The sequence below is a fragment of the Oreochromis niloticus genome, linkage group LG12, assembly GCF_001858045.2.
Source record: "Oreochromis niloticus isolate F11D_XX linkage group LG12, O_niloticus_UMD_NMBU, whole genome shotgun sequence".
NCBI lineage: Eukaryota > Metazoa > Chordata > Actinopteri > Cichliformes > Cichlidae > Oreochromis > Oreochromis niloticus.
Window position 1 is genome coordinate 9604590 of NC_031977.2, and position 17926 is coordinate 9622515.

At 39.3% G+C, this 17926-nt stretch overlaps 2 protein-coding genes across 2 annotated transcripts; one reads left to right on the forward strand and one right to left on the reverse strand.

The window, feature by feature from the left end:
• Window positions 1-23: 23 nt before the first annotated feature.
• dgcr8 (DGCR8 microprocessor complex subunit) lies at window positions 24-12903 on the reverse strand. Its single transcript, XM_003445558.5, is given in 15 exon segments — window positions 24-1987; window positions 2173-2286; window positions 4820-4947; window positions 5161-5267; window positions 5581-5681; window positions 6212-6294; window positions 6882-6906; window positions 6908-6981; window positions 7357-7458; window positions 7573-7770; window positions 7882-8221; window positions 9459-9601; window positions 10464-10626; window positions 11458-12424; window positions 12743-12903. Coding segments are annotated over 14 exon segments (2349 nt in total). The 5' UTR covers window positions 12145-12424; window positions 12743-12903; the 3' UTR covers window positions 24-1903.
• A 3847-nt stretch (window positions 12904-16750) lies between these two features.
• LOC102081074 (glutathione hydrolase 5 proenzyme-like) lies at window positions 16751-17926 on the forward strand. The gene is made up of 3 exons (XM_005473049.4): window positions 16751-16943; window positions 17112-17222; window positions 17315-17926. Exons 1-3 carry the CDS (start codon window positions 16857-16859, stop codon window positions 17486-17488), a joined length of 372 nt encoding a protein of 123 aa, XP_005473106.1. The 5' UTR covers window positions 16751-16856; the 3' UTR covers window positions 17489-17926.

Here is a 17926-nt window from a genome sequence, read left to right on the forward strand (position 1 = left end):
CTTGTGTAAACCGATGTGTCCTCTTGTAGAAAAACCACCGGCCAAATACTTGATAGTGCACAGCAGTTTCCATTTTGTTCCAGCAAGTGACGGGTCTATGCATTTTTCGGTTAGAGATCCATCCATTCTCTTCAGTTCACAGCAACATTGAGTTTTCTATAAAATGCATAAGACTATAAGCTTTGGTATACACAGTTTCATCAGCTTGTTGGACTGAATGACTTTATCGCTGTTGTTCACATCAGTGCCAACTAAATTTTACAAGGCTGCCTTGAAAAAAAAAAAAAAAAAAATTATATTTGTGGCAAACGTACACAAAATACACAGTCCATTCAGGTGAATCCTACAAATCTGGACAAGTTGTAGGCATATTTTCTTGAGACGTTTCTTGGCCGTCTTTAACTGAAAACTATCTAAACAAATGCTTTATCAAGTAAATAGAGATTGGTCTTTCCACTTCCTGCTGAAGGGTGTTTTAGGTCCAATGTACAATATATACTCTTGAGCCCTTCATGAAATGGATTAACTAAGGCAACATGTAACCAACATGACTTTGTTTTTTTTAAATAAGAACATAAATGAAAAGGAACTGAAATGTGCTTTGTGGTTAGCAACTGTGCATGGCATTAGCATATGAATAAAAATCCAAGTAGGAACTAAAAGCATAAGTGAAACGATCCCCAACATATTACAGTACTGTGTCCCTGTGCTTGGGGTTAATTGCAGTGTCACCATGTAGCAGGAAGCTCTTATAGAACCTGACCTTCACCAGCTTAGGCCTAATGTCAGATATTGTATGGGCACATGTGCGTGCCCTTTTATACTTATTTAGAAGACGTAGCTTGGTATCATTCAGAGATGGTGTCACAGTTTTTTTCCAAACAGAGAACCAGCTTCACAGCTGAGTTAGTAGTCGGTGAAATTCATTACTTAAAATTAAATGAAGGAGTCCCTTTTTAATACAGTCGAATTTAACAAATGTGTATGCATTTTTATTAAGAATATCGACTGACATCACTGGAGTTTAAAACAATCTGTATTGGTATCAGCGATGAAGACATCAGTTGGGCTCTAGCTTATGTCTTTCACTGAAACAAATGAAAAAGGCAAGACCCTCCACAAAGAAGTAGTCAGCCCAAATATTCCAATAGGAATTATTCCAGGAAGAAAAGCAACAGTCAATAAAAACATCTGACAGGACACGAGTGTGTAACAACAGTGAGCACTTCACACCGCATGTTGCCAACGTGCAAACCAAAGACAGCATCTATCAATTCTGGGGACAAACAAGACCGCACACAGCTGTATTCATCACTCACCACATCCATAACACCTACCATTAAAATACCAAATAAAAGAGGAACTCTGCTTCTCAATTAAATGAACAGTATAAATACAAGTATTAGTAGTCCCTTTCAAATACTTTTAGCACAGAGAAAACTATCAGCTGCTGGTACTATGCGATCATGACTGGTGAAAACAAGACTTCAAAAATAAAACCAGTGTGTGCAGTGGCTTTCTCCACTTTAAGAGGCATGCAATTCTATTTTCATGTGGTTCATCTTATCAAGTAATGGTCACTTCTCTGCACACTGGGGGCAGGGGAGAGGGATTTCTCCTACTGCTGTAATAAGGATGCATCTAGAGAGGTAGACGATATTCGCTCTACAGTCTGTTCAGTCCTACACTTACCTCTACCAGCTTAACCAATGAAAACACAAGTGAAGGAAGCAAGCAGTAATATCAGCCCGGTCAATCTTTTACTATATTGCCATTTAGATCTCAGTGATGCATAATTAAGTGGTGGAAGGTGGGGTGTGTGTGTGTGTGTGTGTGTGTGTGATGTCTGAGATGTCTGACAGTGACTGGTTTTCAGTGCTGTGGTTCATCAGTGATTTGAGATTTAGACGTCGACAGTGCAGAGGGGTTCACTCCCCGGCTGGGCAGATTCCATTATGGTCATCTTGGGTTTCTTCCTTGTTTCCTCCTGGTAGAGAAAAATAAGTAAGCACAAGAAAGATAACAAAAACAATTATTCTCAAGTATAAGATTTTGGGTAGTGTACATGCAGTCTGGTCAACCAACAACTAGAAGTTACACTCATTTGTTTTTTTTATAAAAAAGGAAGACAGTAATATTTAGAACTAAAATCCCATTAAGAACCATTCTTACCCTCTGTGCAGCCAGTTTAATCATCTCTTCTTGCAGTTTGTTCAAGATATGAAGGTTTGGCTTGTTCTTTTTGGCATACTGCTGGAGCTCGATCACGCTCTTGTCGGAGCTCTCCTGAGAAGTAAAATAATTTTGTAATGACATAGTACAGGACACATGACACTTCATGATAACACACTATCCAGCTGATCAACACATGGCAGTACCATTCCAACATGTGCAGAAAATTGGTTCAATTCTACATCCCAGTCACTGGTTTAAAACCCAAAATCAATGACGTGGCAGCCCATCCGTTGTTGACCAATACTCTAGGAGCAGCGCTTCTCATGACTTGTGGATGGCTGGATGGACAAACGCTTTGTCATCACATAAGCTCATTTATTATAGTAGCAGTGACTCTGGGTGGATGACTGGGATAAACATAGCATCCAGCTTTATTTAGCTGGACACTTCAAATGTTCCAGCACTGACCCACTCACATCGTTTGTACTGTCATAAACACCCAGTTACCATATTAATTAATTTATAAAGAGCAGCATCTTCTTGTTCTTTATCCTGTTTTCAGACCCGAACTAAACTGTGGTTTGAAACAGATGAAAAATTGACTGCTACTTGCTCCAATTCTATAGAGCAGGGGTGCCCAATCCTAGTCCTCGAGAGCTACTTTCCTGCAGCTTTTAGATTCATCCTTGTTCCAACACACCTGAATCAAATGAATGTCTTGTTATCAGGCCTTTGCCAAACTTGATGGCATAATGAAGAGGTCATCAAACCATTTGATTCAGCTGTGTTGGAGTAGGGATGCATCTAAAAGCTGCAGGACAGTAGCTCTCGAGGACTAGGATTGGGCACCCCTGCTATAGAGCATCCACTGTTTATCAGTATACTTTAACAGGCGCACTCTGTATTGGTCACATACAATGGCTTGCAAAAGTATTCGGCCCCCTTGAACTTTCCCACATTTTGTCACATTACAGCCACAAACATCAATCAATTTTATTGGAATTCCACGTGAAAGACCAATACAAAGTGGTGTACACTTGAGAAGTGGAACGAAAATCATACATGATTCCAAACATTTTTTTACAAATAAATAACTGAAAAGTGGGGTGTGCGTAATTATTCAGCCCCCTTTGGTCTGAGTGCAGTCAGTTGCCCATAGACATTGCCTGATGAGTGCTAATGACTAAAGAGAGTGCACCTGTGTGTAATCTAATGTCAGTACAAATACAGCTGCTCTGTGACGGCCTCAGAGGTTGTCTAAGAGAATATTGGGAGCAACAACACCATGAAGTCCAAAGAACACACCAGACAGGTCAGGGATAAAGTTATTGAGAAATTTAAAGCAGGCTTAGGCTACAAAAAGATTTCCCAAGCCTTGAACATCCCACGGAGCACTGTTCATGTGATCATCCAGAAATGGAAGGAGTATGGCACGACTGTAAACCTACCAAGACAAGGCCGTCCACCTAAACTCACAGGCCGAACAAGGATCAGCCAAGAGGCCCATGGTGACTCTGGACGAGCTGCAGAGATCTACAGCTCAGGTGGGGGAATCTGTCCATAGGACAACTATTAGTCGTGCACTGCACAAAGTTGGCCTTTATGGAAGAGTGGCAAGAAGAAAGCCATTGTTAACAGAAAACCATAAGAAGTCCCGTTTGCAGATTGCCACAAGCCATGTGGGGGACACAGCAAACATGTGGAAGAAGGTGCTCTGGTCAGATGAGACCAAAATGCAAAACGCTATGTGTGGCGGAAAACTAACACTGCACATCACTCTGAACACACCATCCCCACTGTCAAATATGGTGGTGGCAGCATCATGCTCTGGGGGCGCTTCTCTTCAGCAGGGACAGGGAAGCTGGTCAGACTTGATGGGAAGATGGATGGAGCCAAATACAGGGCAATCTTGGAAGAAAACCTCTTGGAGTCTGCAAAAGACTTGAGACTGGGGCGGAGGTTCACCTTCCAGCAGGACAACGACCCTAAACATAAAGCCAGGGCAGCAATGGAATGGTTTAAAACAAAACACATCCATGTGTTAGAATGGCCCAGTCAAAGTCCAGATCTAAATCCAATCGAGAATCTGTGGCAAGATCTGAAAACTGCTGTTCACAAACGCTGTCCATCTAATCTGACTGAGCTGGAGCTGTTTTGCAAAGAAGAATGGGCAAGGATTTCAGTCTGTAGATGTACAAAGCTGGTAGAGACATACCCTAAAAGACTGGCAGCTGTAATTGCAGCAAAAGGTGGTTCTACGAAGTATTGACTCAGGGGGCTGAATAATTACGCACACCCCACTTTTCAGTTATTTATTTGTAAAAATAAATAACTGTGTACACTACTTTGTATTGGTCTTTCACGTGGAATTCCAATAAAATTGATTCATGTTTGTGGCTGTAATGTGACAAAATGTGGAAAAGTTCAAGGGGGCCGAATACTTTTGCAAGCCACTGTAACTAAAAACTATGATACACAATGCTGAGTTAAAGCTAGAGAATGACGAAAAGGACATTGGTATTTTTTGGGATCCTGTGGAAAACGATACTTAAAATCCCACATGAACTATATTAGGGACCAAAACATTTTCCTCATCTTCAATAGTGCTTTCTCCTAAGACTTTACAGCAGCTGTCAGTCCTTACCTTCTTGACCATCTTATTGCTCTCTCTGCCGTACATGCGCAGCAGTGAGCCCCAGTTCTTGACGTGAGGATGTAGCATCTGCAAGATCTTCTGAGATGCTAGCTGTTTGCCAACCCTCTTGTTCTTGCCTAGTTACAAAGATGACAAATATAAATAACCTGTCACTAAGACTCACATATTAGCAAAACAGGTCTGCAAAAAAAAACATTAAAATACTAGGAAAATAATCGTAATAATATGGACTTTACGTAAAAAGCAATTCTAACAGCTGCTTTGAACTTATTTATAACACCCAGCTATGCTCTTGCCACATAAAAATACAAGGATTAGGGTCTACTTACACCAGCCACGCACAGTATGTTTCCCACATGTCATCACATATTCACTCTTCTGGTTCTTCCCTGGGATCACCTCAAATTTAATGCTAGTGTCCCCCATCCCGTGGTTTCTGCAGTAAGGAACAAACATTTGCTTTCACATGGATATTTAAGCAGCCAACCAGAAGAAAGATGGTGAGGAGGGACTCTAACAGCTCGTTTCAGATAGAGGGTGAAATCAAAGACTGCAAAAAGGCCCAGTAAAAGATCGTAAGGATCATTTTGAAAAGTTAATCATGCAGAGCTGCTCTAATAACAATATGGACGTAGTCGTATGAGTATAAATCCCATAACAGGTGATATAAAGAGGCATGAGAGAGAGACAGCAGAAAAAAGGACACACACCACTTTAACAATAGTAATAAATACTCAAATCAACTTTACCTTTTAAGGCACTCATGAAGAATCTGATATGGCGATAGTAGTCCTGCTTTGTTGGTCAGCTCATAAACTCTTGAGTCTTCTATACTGATATGATTAAAATACTGCAGGAGAGAATGCACTGAATGTCACCACTGCTGTGTCATCTTTAACTCTAAAAAGATGTGTTTTACATGTGAAGGAAGTATTATATGAAAATCTTGGCTTCAAGGCCGGATATTGCTGATATTCACCATTGAAGGAATGGATGTTTAAATGTTTTTAATGCTATTTATGTCACCATCTGCTACTGAGTGTGTTGGTTTTTCGATTGTCTGGATCTATATAGTTACAAACTACATCTATACATGTGTTTGTTTTTTCTCTTTTGTCACACCTGCGTAAAGGAAAAGTACTTGAAGTGATGGCAGACATCTAAACTAATACTATGCTCCCCTGTACTTATATCAGTCTTAAAACTAAGGAAGCTGTCAAATAATGTACATTTTATTATATGCATAACTTTAATAAACACTTAAATTGAAAAGGAATTGCCTTCAGAATTAGGATTTAGCGTTGCTTCAAGAGTAAGAAAAAAAGAAAAAGAAAAAAAAAAAGAATACACAGAAAAAAACGTCAAAAAACTAAAAAGTACCTCCAGTTCATCGCCTTCAATGGGTTTCTCCTCCGAGGTCTGCTTCACAAAGTCAGGTATGAGGATTTCCAGTGTTGCTCGAGCTGCAAAGACCCAGTGAGATTTTACAGCATGTGAATGTGCAAATATTTACCACATGTAATACAGCATACTGACAGTTGTTATCACACTCCATTGTGGGATGGTGCAACAAAGAAAGACTGTTCTTGTAACCCCTTGACTTTTCAACAGACTTATCTCTCACAAAGCAGATACATGTAAGCTATTGAGTGACAATCAAGTCTAAAGCACCTTTTCTATCAAGTACCTACTCGAATCGACTCGCCACGTTTTCCATTAGGTCATATTACCTGGTACCATGTACTTTTTTAGTACCAACTTGGCAGAGATTCCAAGAAATCTGAGCAGGTACTCTGACACTAGGTGGTACTCATTTGTAATGGAAAACTAGTCAATTGGAGTCAAGTTGTGGCTACTTGATCCGTGTAATGGAAAAGGGGCTTAACATGATGTTGTTTTTTTTAATGTCCTTATGTTGATTATTTAAAAATGTATACCAATTCCAAAGGACAACCTCTAATACAACACCAGTATTTTTTATATTTAGCTGTGACCAATATCATCAATATATCAATATGATCAAATGTCTAATATTGTAAAGAAGAATTACCAGCTTTATTCTTGGCAAGTTTTTTTACTGCTTGCAGTCCCTGTGCCATATGTGACACCATCTATAATGACTGACGCTCCAAAGGGTTCACTTGGGTTCTCTGTGGAAACAATGGGAAATTAAGGTCAACATCAAAAATGTAAAAAAAACAAAAAAAAAAACAAAACAAAAACACTTTTACTAGTTTATGCACAACAAATTCTGATAGAAGATGAGTGGAAGAAGTAATAGCGGGGTGTACTATGAATTTGTCTTTGCATTAGCTGCCTTGATTGAATATAAAACCAAATCAGAGATAATATATCAGGCTTTCACACTGGTTACCCAGAGTTTTTGCTCCAGATTCAACACCAGGTTACAGCGAACGGTAAAAAGAAAGCTACTGACATAGCTCGCTAACCTACTAATCTTGCTTCATAGTACACCCTTGTAAATTATTGTATTACCTTTGGACACTTAAAGAAGAAAAACTTACCACAATCAAAAAAGTTGTAAACAGGTCGAACCTTGAGGATACGCTGCATATATTCATGTAAGATGCAAACTTCAGACTTTCCATTAGGATTTATAACAAATTCTGTGGAAACAAACAATTCATTGGCTCAACAAACGACAACTTCACCAGGATATGTTTAATATCTAGTCCCGAACTGTATGAAATGCACACAGTATGAATCAAAGGTACTGTCACCTTTCTTAGTTGGAGCATCCTGGACTGACAGTGTGATGAGCTTCTGGTTGGCAGGCAGGATAGGTCTTTCTGACTCTGCCTGTTTCCTCTTCATGTCTCTGTTGAACTGTCTTCGCTCAGCCCAGGTGCGAAACTTCTTGACAGTGACTTGTTCAAAGTCAAAGCATTTCTCCAGGTACAAGCGAAATTCTTCAAGTTCTGCAAGGAAGTTTCAAGAAATCAGATGATTATTTTTACTTCAGCAAAAAACAAGCAAGCAAAGAGAAAATAACCTTTCAAAAGTCACTGCTAGTGTGGGAAGCTGTTTACCTATGGACTCATCCTTGCACACCTCCACTTTGGCCTTGACCTGCCCTAAGGCTCCTTGTGCGGAGTCACAGGGTAGAGACTCTCTATTTTGGATGCTGTTGTCAGTGGTACCTTCTCCATCCTGACCTTCACCAAGGAGACTGGAGGGTGGCATGGCATCCTGGTCCTCAGCCGTAGCATCTGATGTGCCTGCTTGCTCTCCACCATTGGCCTCCTCAGCAGGCTTGACAACAGACTCCTCTGCATCAGGCACCACTTCCCCATTCAGCTCCCTTTCCTCCTGTTCCTTCATTTTCTTGTAGTGTAGGCAGGGGATGCTGCTTACAGGTGGGTCATGTTTCTGTTTGAACAATACGTTAACAGTGCTGTAAGTTTGACACCGACTTAACTAGGGCTGTTCGATATCACAATATATATCAGATGACAATATGAAAATGTCTATCGTTTCATATTACACTATTGTTTGTTTCGTGGTGTCGCAAAAATAAACTGTTTATGGCAATATTTTTTCATCGTTTTGATGGTCACTGTATAATTTCCTGAAGTTCTCTCTTTCTCTTATATTTAATAAAGCCACACTACAGAAGGACAAGCGACTGTTTTTATGCGTTGTCGTTAGCAACAACGACGGTAAAATCATCGCGTGGCTCCGCCGTCCGCATGTTTATTTTCCACATAAACCTTTCACAATAAAGCTGAAGATCCTGTTGAGAATTTTCAAAATAAACTGAATCAAGTAAAATAGAATGCAGAGTGTTTACGCATGAGAGCTAAAAAGAGCCGTCGGGTGCTAAAAAAAAAAAAGAAGAAGCTTAGAACAGGCTTTTCCCCGCAGCACGCCATGTAATAAATACTCAAAGAAAATTCACTCGACTCCAGGTATACAACGCCCAGTTGAAAACACTTCAGGCAAGTCGAGTTGCCCGAGATTCACAGAATTTACAGAAAATGTAAAATTTTTGTTATTATATATCGTTGACGATAAATGCCTTATGTCAGGATATGAGATTTTGGTCATATCGCACAGCCCTAGACTTAATTTTAAAATTAACTGGAAAGCGTCCATAGGCTTTAAACAAATAAAGTAAAATCTCTCAAAGTGATGTTTACCCAGCTGTAAAATGTTCAAGATGCAGCTCATCCAGTGCCAATACGTTTTTGGGGGAAAACAGAGTGTCGTTACGGTCTTATTTAGGCAAAAATATTTAAGCCTTTGTTTTCTCAAACACTGTCAGTATTGGCAGGGTTTCCAGTTTTCATTTCATAAAAAGGGCCAACCCCTTTATATCAGTAATTTCACACTAACTTGAAAAACAAAAATAACAGCACATCAAATGGTTGTTACTTTTGCACTATGTGAATTAACTCAGATTAAACAGGAATAAACAGGCGAGAAACAGTACAGAGTTTAGGCTTCTGGCAGCAGACTACTTTAGTCCAAACTGACAGCATAAGCAAAATCCGTCACTAATCTGTTTAGAGAGTTGACAGAGGCAGACGTTTAATCTACGCAAAGCTAAATTTTATTCCACTAATTTCATAAACAGAAACAGATGTAAAACTTATGCCATTCTTACCCTAATGCTTCCAGTGCCAAGGAAGTACGGTCTGGACCAAGTGACCACTCTGGTCTCTCTGTGCAGGTAGACTGGAATGCCTGAATTATGGAATGTCATTATCCATCCATCAGGGAGAGGCTCGGTGGGAGGACGCCCCCGACCTAGTACACAAGAAAATGTAAATGTAAATATAAGTACTGCATATTACACTTTGTGGTATACCTCATTACTAATACTAAACATTGACATTTCTAGACATTCAAGACAAATTAGAAGCTGCTTTTTTATTTTTCTGGAAATATTTTGCCGCTCTACTCTTAGCAGTAATCATTACACTTCAGGTCACCCTGTTGTAAATAAGCACCGTGCTAAAAATCTATGGGAGTTTGCCCCCCATGAAAAAGACATCGCTTTTTAATTTTGAGAGTGAATTATGTTCAGCTCACGGGTATAGGGTCAAGACTGAGAGACTATTTGCTATTCATTACATCAATTCTCAAAACCAAAACTATCAGGAACAGGCCTAAATGTTTCTTAGCTGGGAGAGTGAAGTGAAGTCTATTCATTACTTTACCATCAGAATGCGACCAATGCATTTAAAGTTTCCTAAAAGAAAAAGTGTGACAGTGTTCTGAAGTTGAAAAAATGATTTCCGAAGGAACTTTTAGGAATTTGGAATATTTCTGCTTTGTCTTTTAGGATTTCAAACCAGACTGGTTTAGTAGGTCATTCTGTGTAATGCAATAACAACACTCTGGATTCATCAAAAACAGCAATGACCATGTGCTGTTAGACTGTGTTAACCTTTCAGAGGACTTCTTAGTTGTCTAGTGTATTTATAGAGAGCACATTTACCAACCAGTGTCTCAAAGGACAGCAGGTTATTTCCAACTCACACACAAAAATATGAAATGAAACAAAAAAACAAAAACAAACAAAAGTAACTAATAGCCAAAATATGTGGCACATGCACAACAGAGTATTTGCAGTATATTTCAGACTATAGACCCCTCCCCAACTCACTCTTCAGGACAGTCTTAATTTTGGTCATCATGGGTTGAACTCCTCCTTCACCATCCGACTGATGATCACTGTCCCCACCATATTTATCCTCTGCCGGGCGCATCTTCTTTGGGACTGGCATTCCCTCCTCCAACAGAGCGTCAACATCATTGTCAAATTCCTCCTAGAAGAGTGAAGGGTTAAGGCCAGCAGATGATGATTGTTGGGCAGTTCTAGAGAGTACTGAATTCTTTATAGTCTTTTCTCAGACTTTGTGTGTGTGTGTGTGTGTGTGTGTGTGTGTGTGTGTGTGTGTGTGTGTGTAATTCTGTAGAAATATAGAAAAAAACCCCATCACAGCTGGAAAATGGGGCATAAAAGCAATTCTGAGTTTACAAAGAGAGGATATGCCCCTCTGTTAACTAGCCAGGTGGTTTTTAAAAAAAACAAACAAACAGAAAAAAAACCCCTTGAAAACAGGAAAAGGGCAAGCATTTTAAAAATTGACCAAAGCGCCACAGTTGTGATTTTACTGGCCAATATTCCCTCAACAGATACCAGCTGGTCCGACCCCAACCACAGTGAGCTTAAAGCCTCTCAAAATGGACTCTCTAATGATCTTACCAGAATTCATCCGTCTAACATTACTAGTTAGACGGGCTACTAGAAAATCATATGAAGATTTCTTTTGGGTCAAATGCAAACTCCGCAATTGAAGGTAAAAATTAAAACACTGACCTCTTCCAGCTTCATACTTCACATTTTCAGTGATTTAAAACAAAACAAAAAACATTGGTTATCAAACATTTACTTAACATTTGGTCCTGGTTTTATAAATAAAAGATTGATGCAGAGGAGTGATGAAATATGACATTAAGAAGTGTACTTTACTTGCAGTGACTGTAGTGTTTGTGGTCTGCATTAGTCCTGCATTATTATGTATTTGGAAAGAAGGACAAACTCAGTGCGAAGTTGTCATTAAAAGGAGATACTGTAAATAAAAGTCCAGTCATACCTCATAAGAGTAAGCTGTGACTTCGTCATATGCCTGTTCCTGCTGAACTATGACGTCAGACTTAAAGCCTCCATGCTCTCCATCGTCAGGCTCCAGGAAGTTCTCGTAGAGGTCATCCAACTCATCCAGGACAGCAAACTCCACCTTATTTTCTAGATCTACCTCTGCGTCCTCTGACTTTCTGCCTGCAGCATTTGCTGCTCCACCAGTCACTTCAGCTACCTCCTGCTCACTAGCCATGTCATGCAGCTCACCATTGAGACTTTCTAAGCCATCCTCGCTCCCTGCCTCCTGCCTCTCACCTGTATATAAAACCTTTCTCTCTTTGCTATTACTGCTTTCAGTGAAGCTCACACTGATCTTAACATCTCTAAGCAGCTTGAGATCTGGCAGAAACTTGGTGACCGGGGGAGCATGGCGGGCTGTTCTGGGGCACGGTGGGGCGGGACTGGCCTCATCTGAGAGATGACTACAGAAAGTCAGTGAGCCCCTGCTGAGGGGCTGCTGTGTCTTGGTTTCCCCGTCCCCTGGGGTGTATGTGTATCCATCACCACCAGAGCTAACGTCCATTACCTCTGCGTCACTGGACGTTTGCAGGGGAGGTGGTGGAGGTGCTCTGCCCTCATCTAGGCCAAAATCATCAGGTGGCTCCAAGGGGAGAGGGGGTAGAACATCGTCTATCTCCATTTCCTTATAAATATATAGCTAACTTAAATAGACTGAAATTTTAATTTTAAATTCTTTACTTAGTAAGATGCTATTTTCTTATCTAAACACAGAATGCATGCAGAAGCACATCCCTGTATAGGCCACGTACCAGAGGTGAATATGCTAAGCTGACTACATTGTTCTTTTCATTAATGTAGACAGCTTTCAGAATCACTGTCTCAATTATTGGAAATCACAATGCATTCAGCTTAATATGGGATCTAGGCACTGATCATCCTCCACTGCGATCTTGTGGAAGCTAGAAAAAAGGGACCAGTGAGAATAATGTCAGAAAACACAACTTTATTACTATTACAATACGATATTTAACGTACAAATAGCTTCCACAAATAGACGTCTTTTGGCTTTGAATTTGAATACGTTGTATGCAAACTATACATTTGAATAAAATGGGGAACAACCACTCTTTAGCGCATCTGTTCAGCCCGAAGCTTCACAGTGGGCCCCTGCTAAGGTTAGCATCACGCTAATGAGCTGAGCTACAGCTCACCGAGCAAACCCGCAAAGGTCAGCAACCTATAAAACAGCCAGATATTTGGGATACAGGCGTACTCACTGATAAATATGACACGGGTATCTCCTCTTGGGCAACTATCTACCTTTCTAAATTAACATAATTCTCGTCGCGCCGCCATCTTGAAGAAAATCCTAGCCGCGGCTCCCAAACTCATGCCCCGCCTTCCTCTACCGGCTTTTTCAGAACCGGATGTTCACATGGCCAATCACTGCATCCTTCAACTATGTCAACCGCCATTATTCGGCCAATCAACACGACAGCGTCACACCTCGTGGCCTATCAGCAACATGGCAATCACCCAATACCAACGCCTGTATGCTTCGAGTTTTTCCCTAAAGCAGGGGACACAGTCCAAATTCTAGTGAATTCTAGTCCAAATTCGAATGAAACCAACAGTAATTGTAACAACTTCTCCAGCACTCTCATTCCTTTCAGTGGAAATAAATATATCTGGAAAACCTTTACATTTAAGCATCACCCACCTAAAACAAATGATGGGCAGCCTAGCATATCCTGAGAAAAGTAAAGTTCAGTATTTCTCAGTATATATGAATTACAAGAGCTATAAAGGAACATGTAATATTTTTGGAAGTTACAAATATAACGAAAATATTTGTAACGTTTTTTAATCAAGGTCTTTTCATTGAAAGAAATCATTATATAATCACAACAATAATTTAAACATAAAAGAAGAACAGCATACTGCTTATGAACTGAAACCCCAGGGTGGGGGTGGGGGGTCAAATTAGGCAGTGTGATGAAAAATGGACATTTATAGACATTTCCAAAAATTGTACAGAGGCAGCTATCCATCTTTCCATTTGTCAATTGATGTCAGAGATGGTTGCCAGGTAGGAACAGTTTATCTTTTCCAGTTTAAAATACTGCATAACTTCTATGATCCAGTGTGAACATGAAAGGGGTGAGGAGTCTTTCCAATGCAACAGCACAAGTCTCCTGGCTAACAGAGTATAAAAGGCTATCGTTTTCAACTTTATTTGTGTTCAGATGCCTACCCTGTGGGACGGTACCAAATAGTCCAACAAAGTGACATGGATCAAATGGCTCTCCTAAAACTTTAGAAAGAGTAGAGAAGACTACTTGCCAAAACTGATGACGCACTGAACATACCCAGAACATATGTAGAGGGGTGGCTGAAGCCTGCTGACATTTATCACAGTAGGACCCAGATCTGGACAATTTAGTCATTGACCAGTGTAGTCCATGTACAATTTTATTTTTCCAACCGTCGCTTTATTTAATTTGTACATAGCACTGTACACAGCCACTAAGCATAACAAAACAAGTAGCTAAACTTACATAAACTACAAGCTACACATACTACCTTCATACATATAACACCACAAAAGGGAAAAAACAAACAAACAAAAACACACAAAAAAACAAAAGAAAACAGAACCAAAAAAAAAGAAGGGGGGAACTGTGTGCGATTCCCACCATACATTACTCACACTTGCAGGTATACGTTACACCTAAATTAGAAAGTAATAATTTGCTGGTTATAGTTTATGACAGTTCACATCAAACAACCTTTCCTGGAAGGATCCAACTCAAAAACTATACTAAAATATAATGACAGCATCCATCTCATCATAAAATTGAAACAGCCAATAACATGAACAAAATAACTCACAATCTCTGTCACAAAATAACTCACAATCTCAATCAGTTTATCCTGTGTAAATGCATATACAGTATATATATATATACACACATATATATGCATTCAAGTGGCTCCAAAGTGTTTTCTTGAAACAGGACATCTAACAGTTAGGTCCATATATATATTTGGTCACTGACACAAGTTTAGGTTTGTTTTTGTCGTTGTTGTTTTTTTCCTTGTTTACTGAAACATATCTCTTTTTAAAGGGACCAAAGGTAATTCCAGGGGAAAATTTGGTTAATTCCTTCATTCTGTCATTATTGAATGGTCAACCTGATCTTAACGCAACTGAGTGTGAATTTCATATGTTGAAGACTATAGGCCCACAAACAAACAGCAACTAAAAGTCGCTGCAGTAAAGGAGGAAACCAGCATCTGGTGATGTCCATGAGTTCAAGACTTCAGCCTGTCATTGCGGCAAAGGGTTTTCAACCAAGTATTAGAAATTAAGATTTTATTTTCACTTATTTAATTTGTCCAATTACTTTCTGGCTACCTGAAATGAAGGCTTGTGTTAAAAATGCTTTAGTTGCTCACATTTTTATGCAATCTTTTTGTTCAACCCACTGAATTAAAGCTAAGAATCTGCACTAAACTCCACCTTAGTTGTTTATTTTAAATTCATTGTGGAAATTTACTGAACCAAAATTAGTGAAAAGTTGTCTCTGTCTAAATATTTATGGACCTAACTGTATTTGCACATTTAACAATATCCAGAGTATCTTTAAGCTAGAATCACTGCTATGGTTGTTTTGACTCAGCCAAACAGTTAAGTTGTGGTTTACATCCATGTCTGTCCACTCATGATACAGTCAGTTATGGCAAAAACCCACCTTTGGTTATCGACTTGCATTCACTTCATGAATGAATCTGAGTGAACATTTGTCCTAGATTAACACTGTACATTCTTTACCTTACAATATAACGTGCTTTGAGACAAGATTTGTTGATTGTTAAGTGGTGCTATATGAATAAAACTGAACAGATCTAAAGAAGGGTTCCTGAAATTTAAGTTTATTAGAACAGGACACATGGATGACTGCAGCCTGCTCAGATCAAGGCTTTGAAGTTTCAAGTATTCCAGTTCATCCAAGAACCTCAGCAGTTTCTGTTAAAATGTTGTGGTTTTGCTCCCCCATCTCAACCACTGAGCCTGGTGATTTCTTTAGAGGAAAAGGACAAAAGGGAACAAAAAGACACTGACTGCAGAGATGCTGCTCATCTACACTTTGAAATCACAAAATCACAAATTGATATTTTCTAGAAATCCTTATGTGTTGAGCTGAGCTGTTTAACTTGAACAGTGAACAGTGGTGGAAGAAATATTTAGATCTGACTGGAGTAAAAAAAACAACATTGCAGCACAAAATACTAAATATAGATAGTGTAATATATTTAAGTGAAGCTCCTGGTTTCAAAAACAGAATTATTATTATTATTATTGTTATTATTTTTTACTAAATTGATGTCAAACTGCAATAGAAAAAGGCATAATATTTGAAACAAATATGTATCAGAGGTTTTTGAACTCAAATCTCTTTAAGATTCAGCTTTAATTTGTTGTTTGTCTTGATATTCCTGTATTCTCTCTAAAGCTTTTGATTTTGCAATCACAGAGCTTTGGAGACAACATACGGGGCTTGATCAGCAGCGACAAGACTCATGATCTCCAGTATTACGGCATCACCTCGTATCTGGAGAGCATGGGTACCACGCATGTGTCTGTGCTGACCGAAGACAGATCTGCTGTGTCTGTCACCAGCAGCATCAACCACATGTCAGTGTCTGGATGAATCTATGTCACTGTTAGGAACCAGCTATCAAAAATGTGTCTTCCTTTGAAACGGAAAGATTGAAAAGGTTTAAGAGACTATTTTTAGAAGCTGCTTTGTAAAATTTCTGTACTCTGTACATGTTGTCATTCATTTACCGTTTTCTACTTACAGATTTGGCTCCAAATTCCTGTCTCCAAGCACTGGAATCATCCTTAATGATTTGCTGTTTGACTTCTGCACAATCAGCAGGATGCATTTTACACTCAGTATTAATGAAATACAAGCACAGGGAAGAGCATTGTGGAGATCAGGATGCACAGTGAGGATTGTTTCAAAACTAATGACACAGAATTTATTTTATTTCCTGCAGTTATTTTCCTAGGGAATGAATAAAGTCTATTTAGAATTAATTCATAAGCAAGGTTTTTGTTACATTCCAACACACATTCATCAGAGGAAAAAAGTAAAACAAAAAACAAACATTTCCTTCAGCATTCATCAGTGTCTGATGTCAGATGCTGATCAAATGGCACATGTCAGGGTTGAATAAATGCCCTTCACCCTCTGCTTCACATCATTCAGAAGCAATCATATGTGATCATTTTTCTCCTAACAGTGATGAGTGTGGATTGTAGTTTTGTCTTGTCACTCGAGGCTTTTGTTGTATTTCTCAGGAGAGCAGCCTCCCTCCTCTATGGCTCCAGTTCTGCTGAAGTCTCAGTCGAAGACACTGGTGATTGGATCGACTGGTGGGAATATGATCACTACTGGAATGGCCTCGGTACGTGTCTATGGCAATCACACAAATCGCTAAGGAGAGAAAATGATACAGACCCTCTTTAGTGTAAGAGTAAACACTGTAGTCACAGGAGTTTTCACCCTAATCCATCCTCTAATCATCACTTTCCCATCTGAAAGACTGCAAAGTATTCTACTATTTCTCTCCAAGGCGCTCATGAACCACCTTTGGTTTGGAAAGAGCCTTAAGGACGCAATTAATACTCCAGTTGTTTATGTCGACTCTGAAAATGCAGTAAAGTTTGAACCCAACTTTGAAAAGGTACGTGTAAATATTCAGTGTATTTAAATGATAGCACAATAAGAAATTCTGCTTTTGTTCCATCTGAATCTCTTCTCCTCTTTGTGCTTCAGGATGTAATTGAGGCTCTTAAGAAAAAGGGACACAATCATCAACCAGCAACACGATTCTACAATGTAGTTAACGCTGTGGAAAAGGAGGACAGCTGCATCTCTGCATGGTCTGATGAAAGGAAAAAAGGCAAAGCAGCTGGTTACCGAGGCCAAAAGCCAGGGATGTTAGTTTGATAGCATGACTTTAAGGTTATAGACACTCCTGCAGCCACAAAACTACAAAATTGTAGACAATAGTGTGTATAGTACTTAAAGATCATTAAACAAGATGCTGATTATTCTTCCATTCTCCCAGTAAACATTTTCCTAGTAAGTTTATAGTTCCAGTTCATATTTTCAACTCTTACAATGCATGTTTATTTTGGTAATTTTAACCCCACGACAGTCCAAAAGGATCATAAAGTAGAGTACGCTTAGGGTGTCCTGTCTATATTTTGATTTTTGGTTTCAAACAAACCAACAAAAACAATTTAAAAAACACATAACAAGATGGTCACAGTCATAATGCTCAGGTTAACACATATGTAGTATATGTGAAACACATAATCACAGTTAATTAGGCTGAATCCAAAACACCAGGGCAGATGTCACTGTTACAGCCATGACATGGGT

Coding starts and splice junctions, on each gene's coding strand:
- LOC102081074 (XM_005473049.4), top strand. CDS start 16,857: ATGGCTCCAGTTCTGCTGAAGTCTCAGTCGAAGACACTGGTGATTGGA. Junction 16,944..17,111: donor TCACTACTGGAATGGCCTCG/GTACGTGTCTAT, acceptor TTTCTCTCCAAG/GCGCTCATGAACCACCTTTG. Junction 17,223..17,314: donor TTGAACCCAACTTTGAAAAG/GTACGTGTAAAT, acceptor TTTGTGCTTCAG/GATGTAATTGAGGCTCTTAA.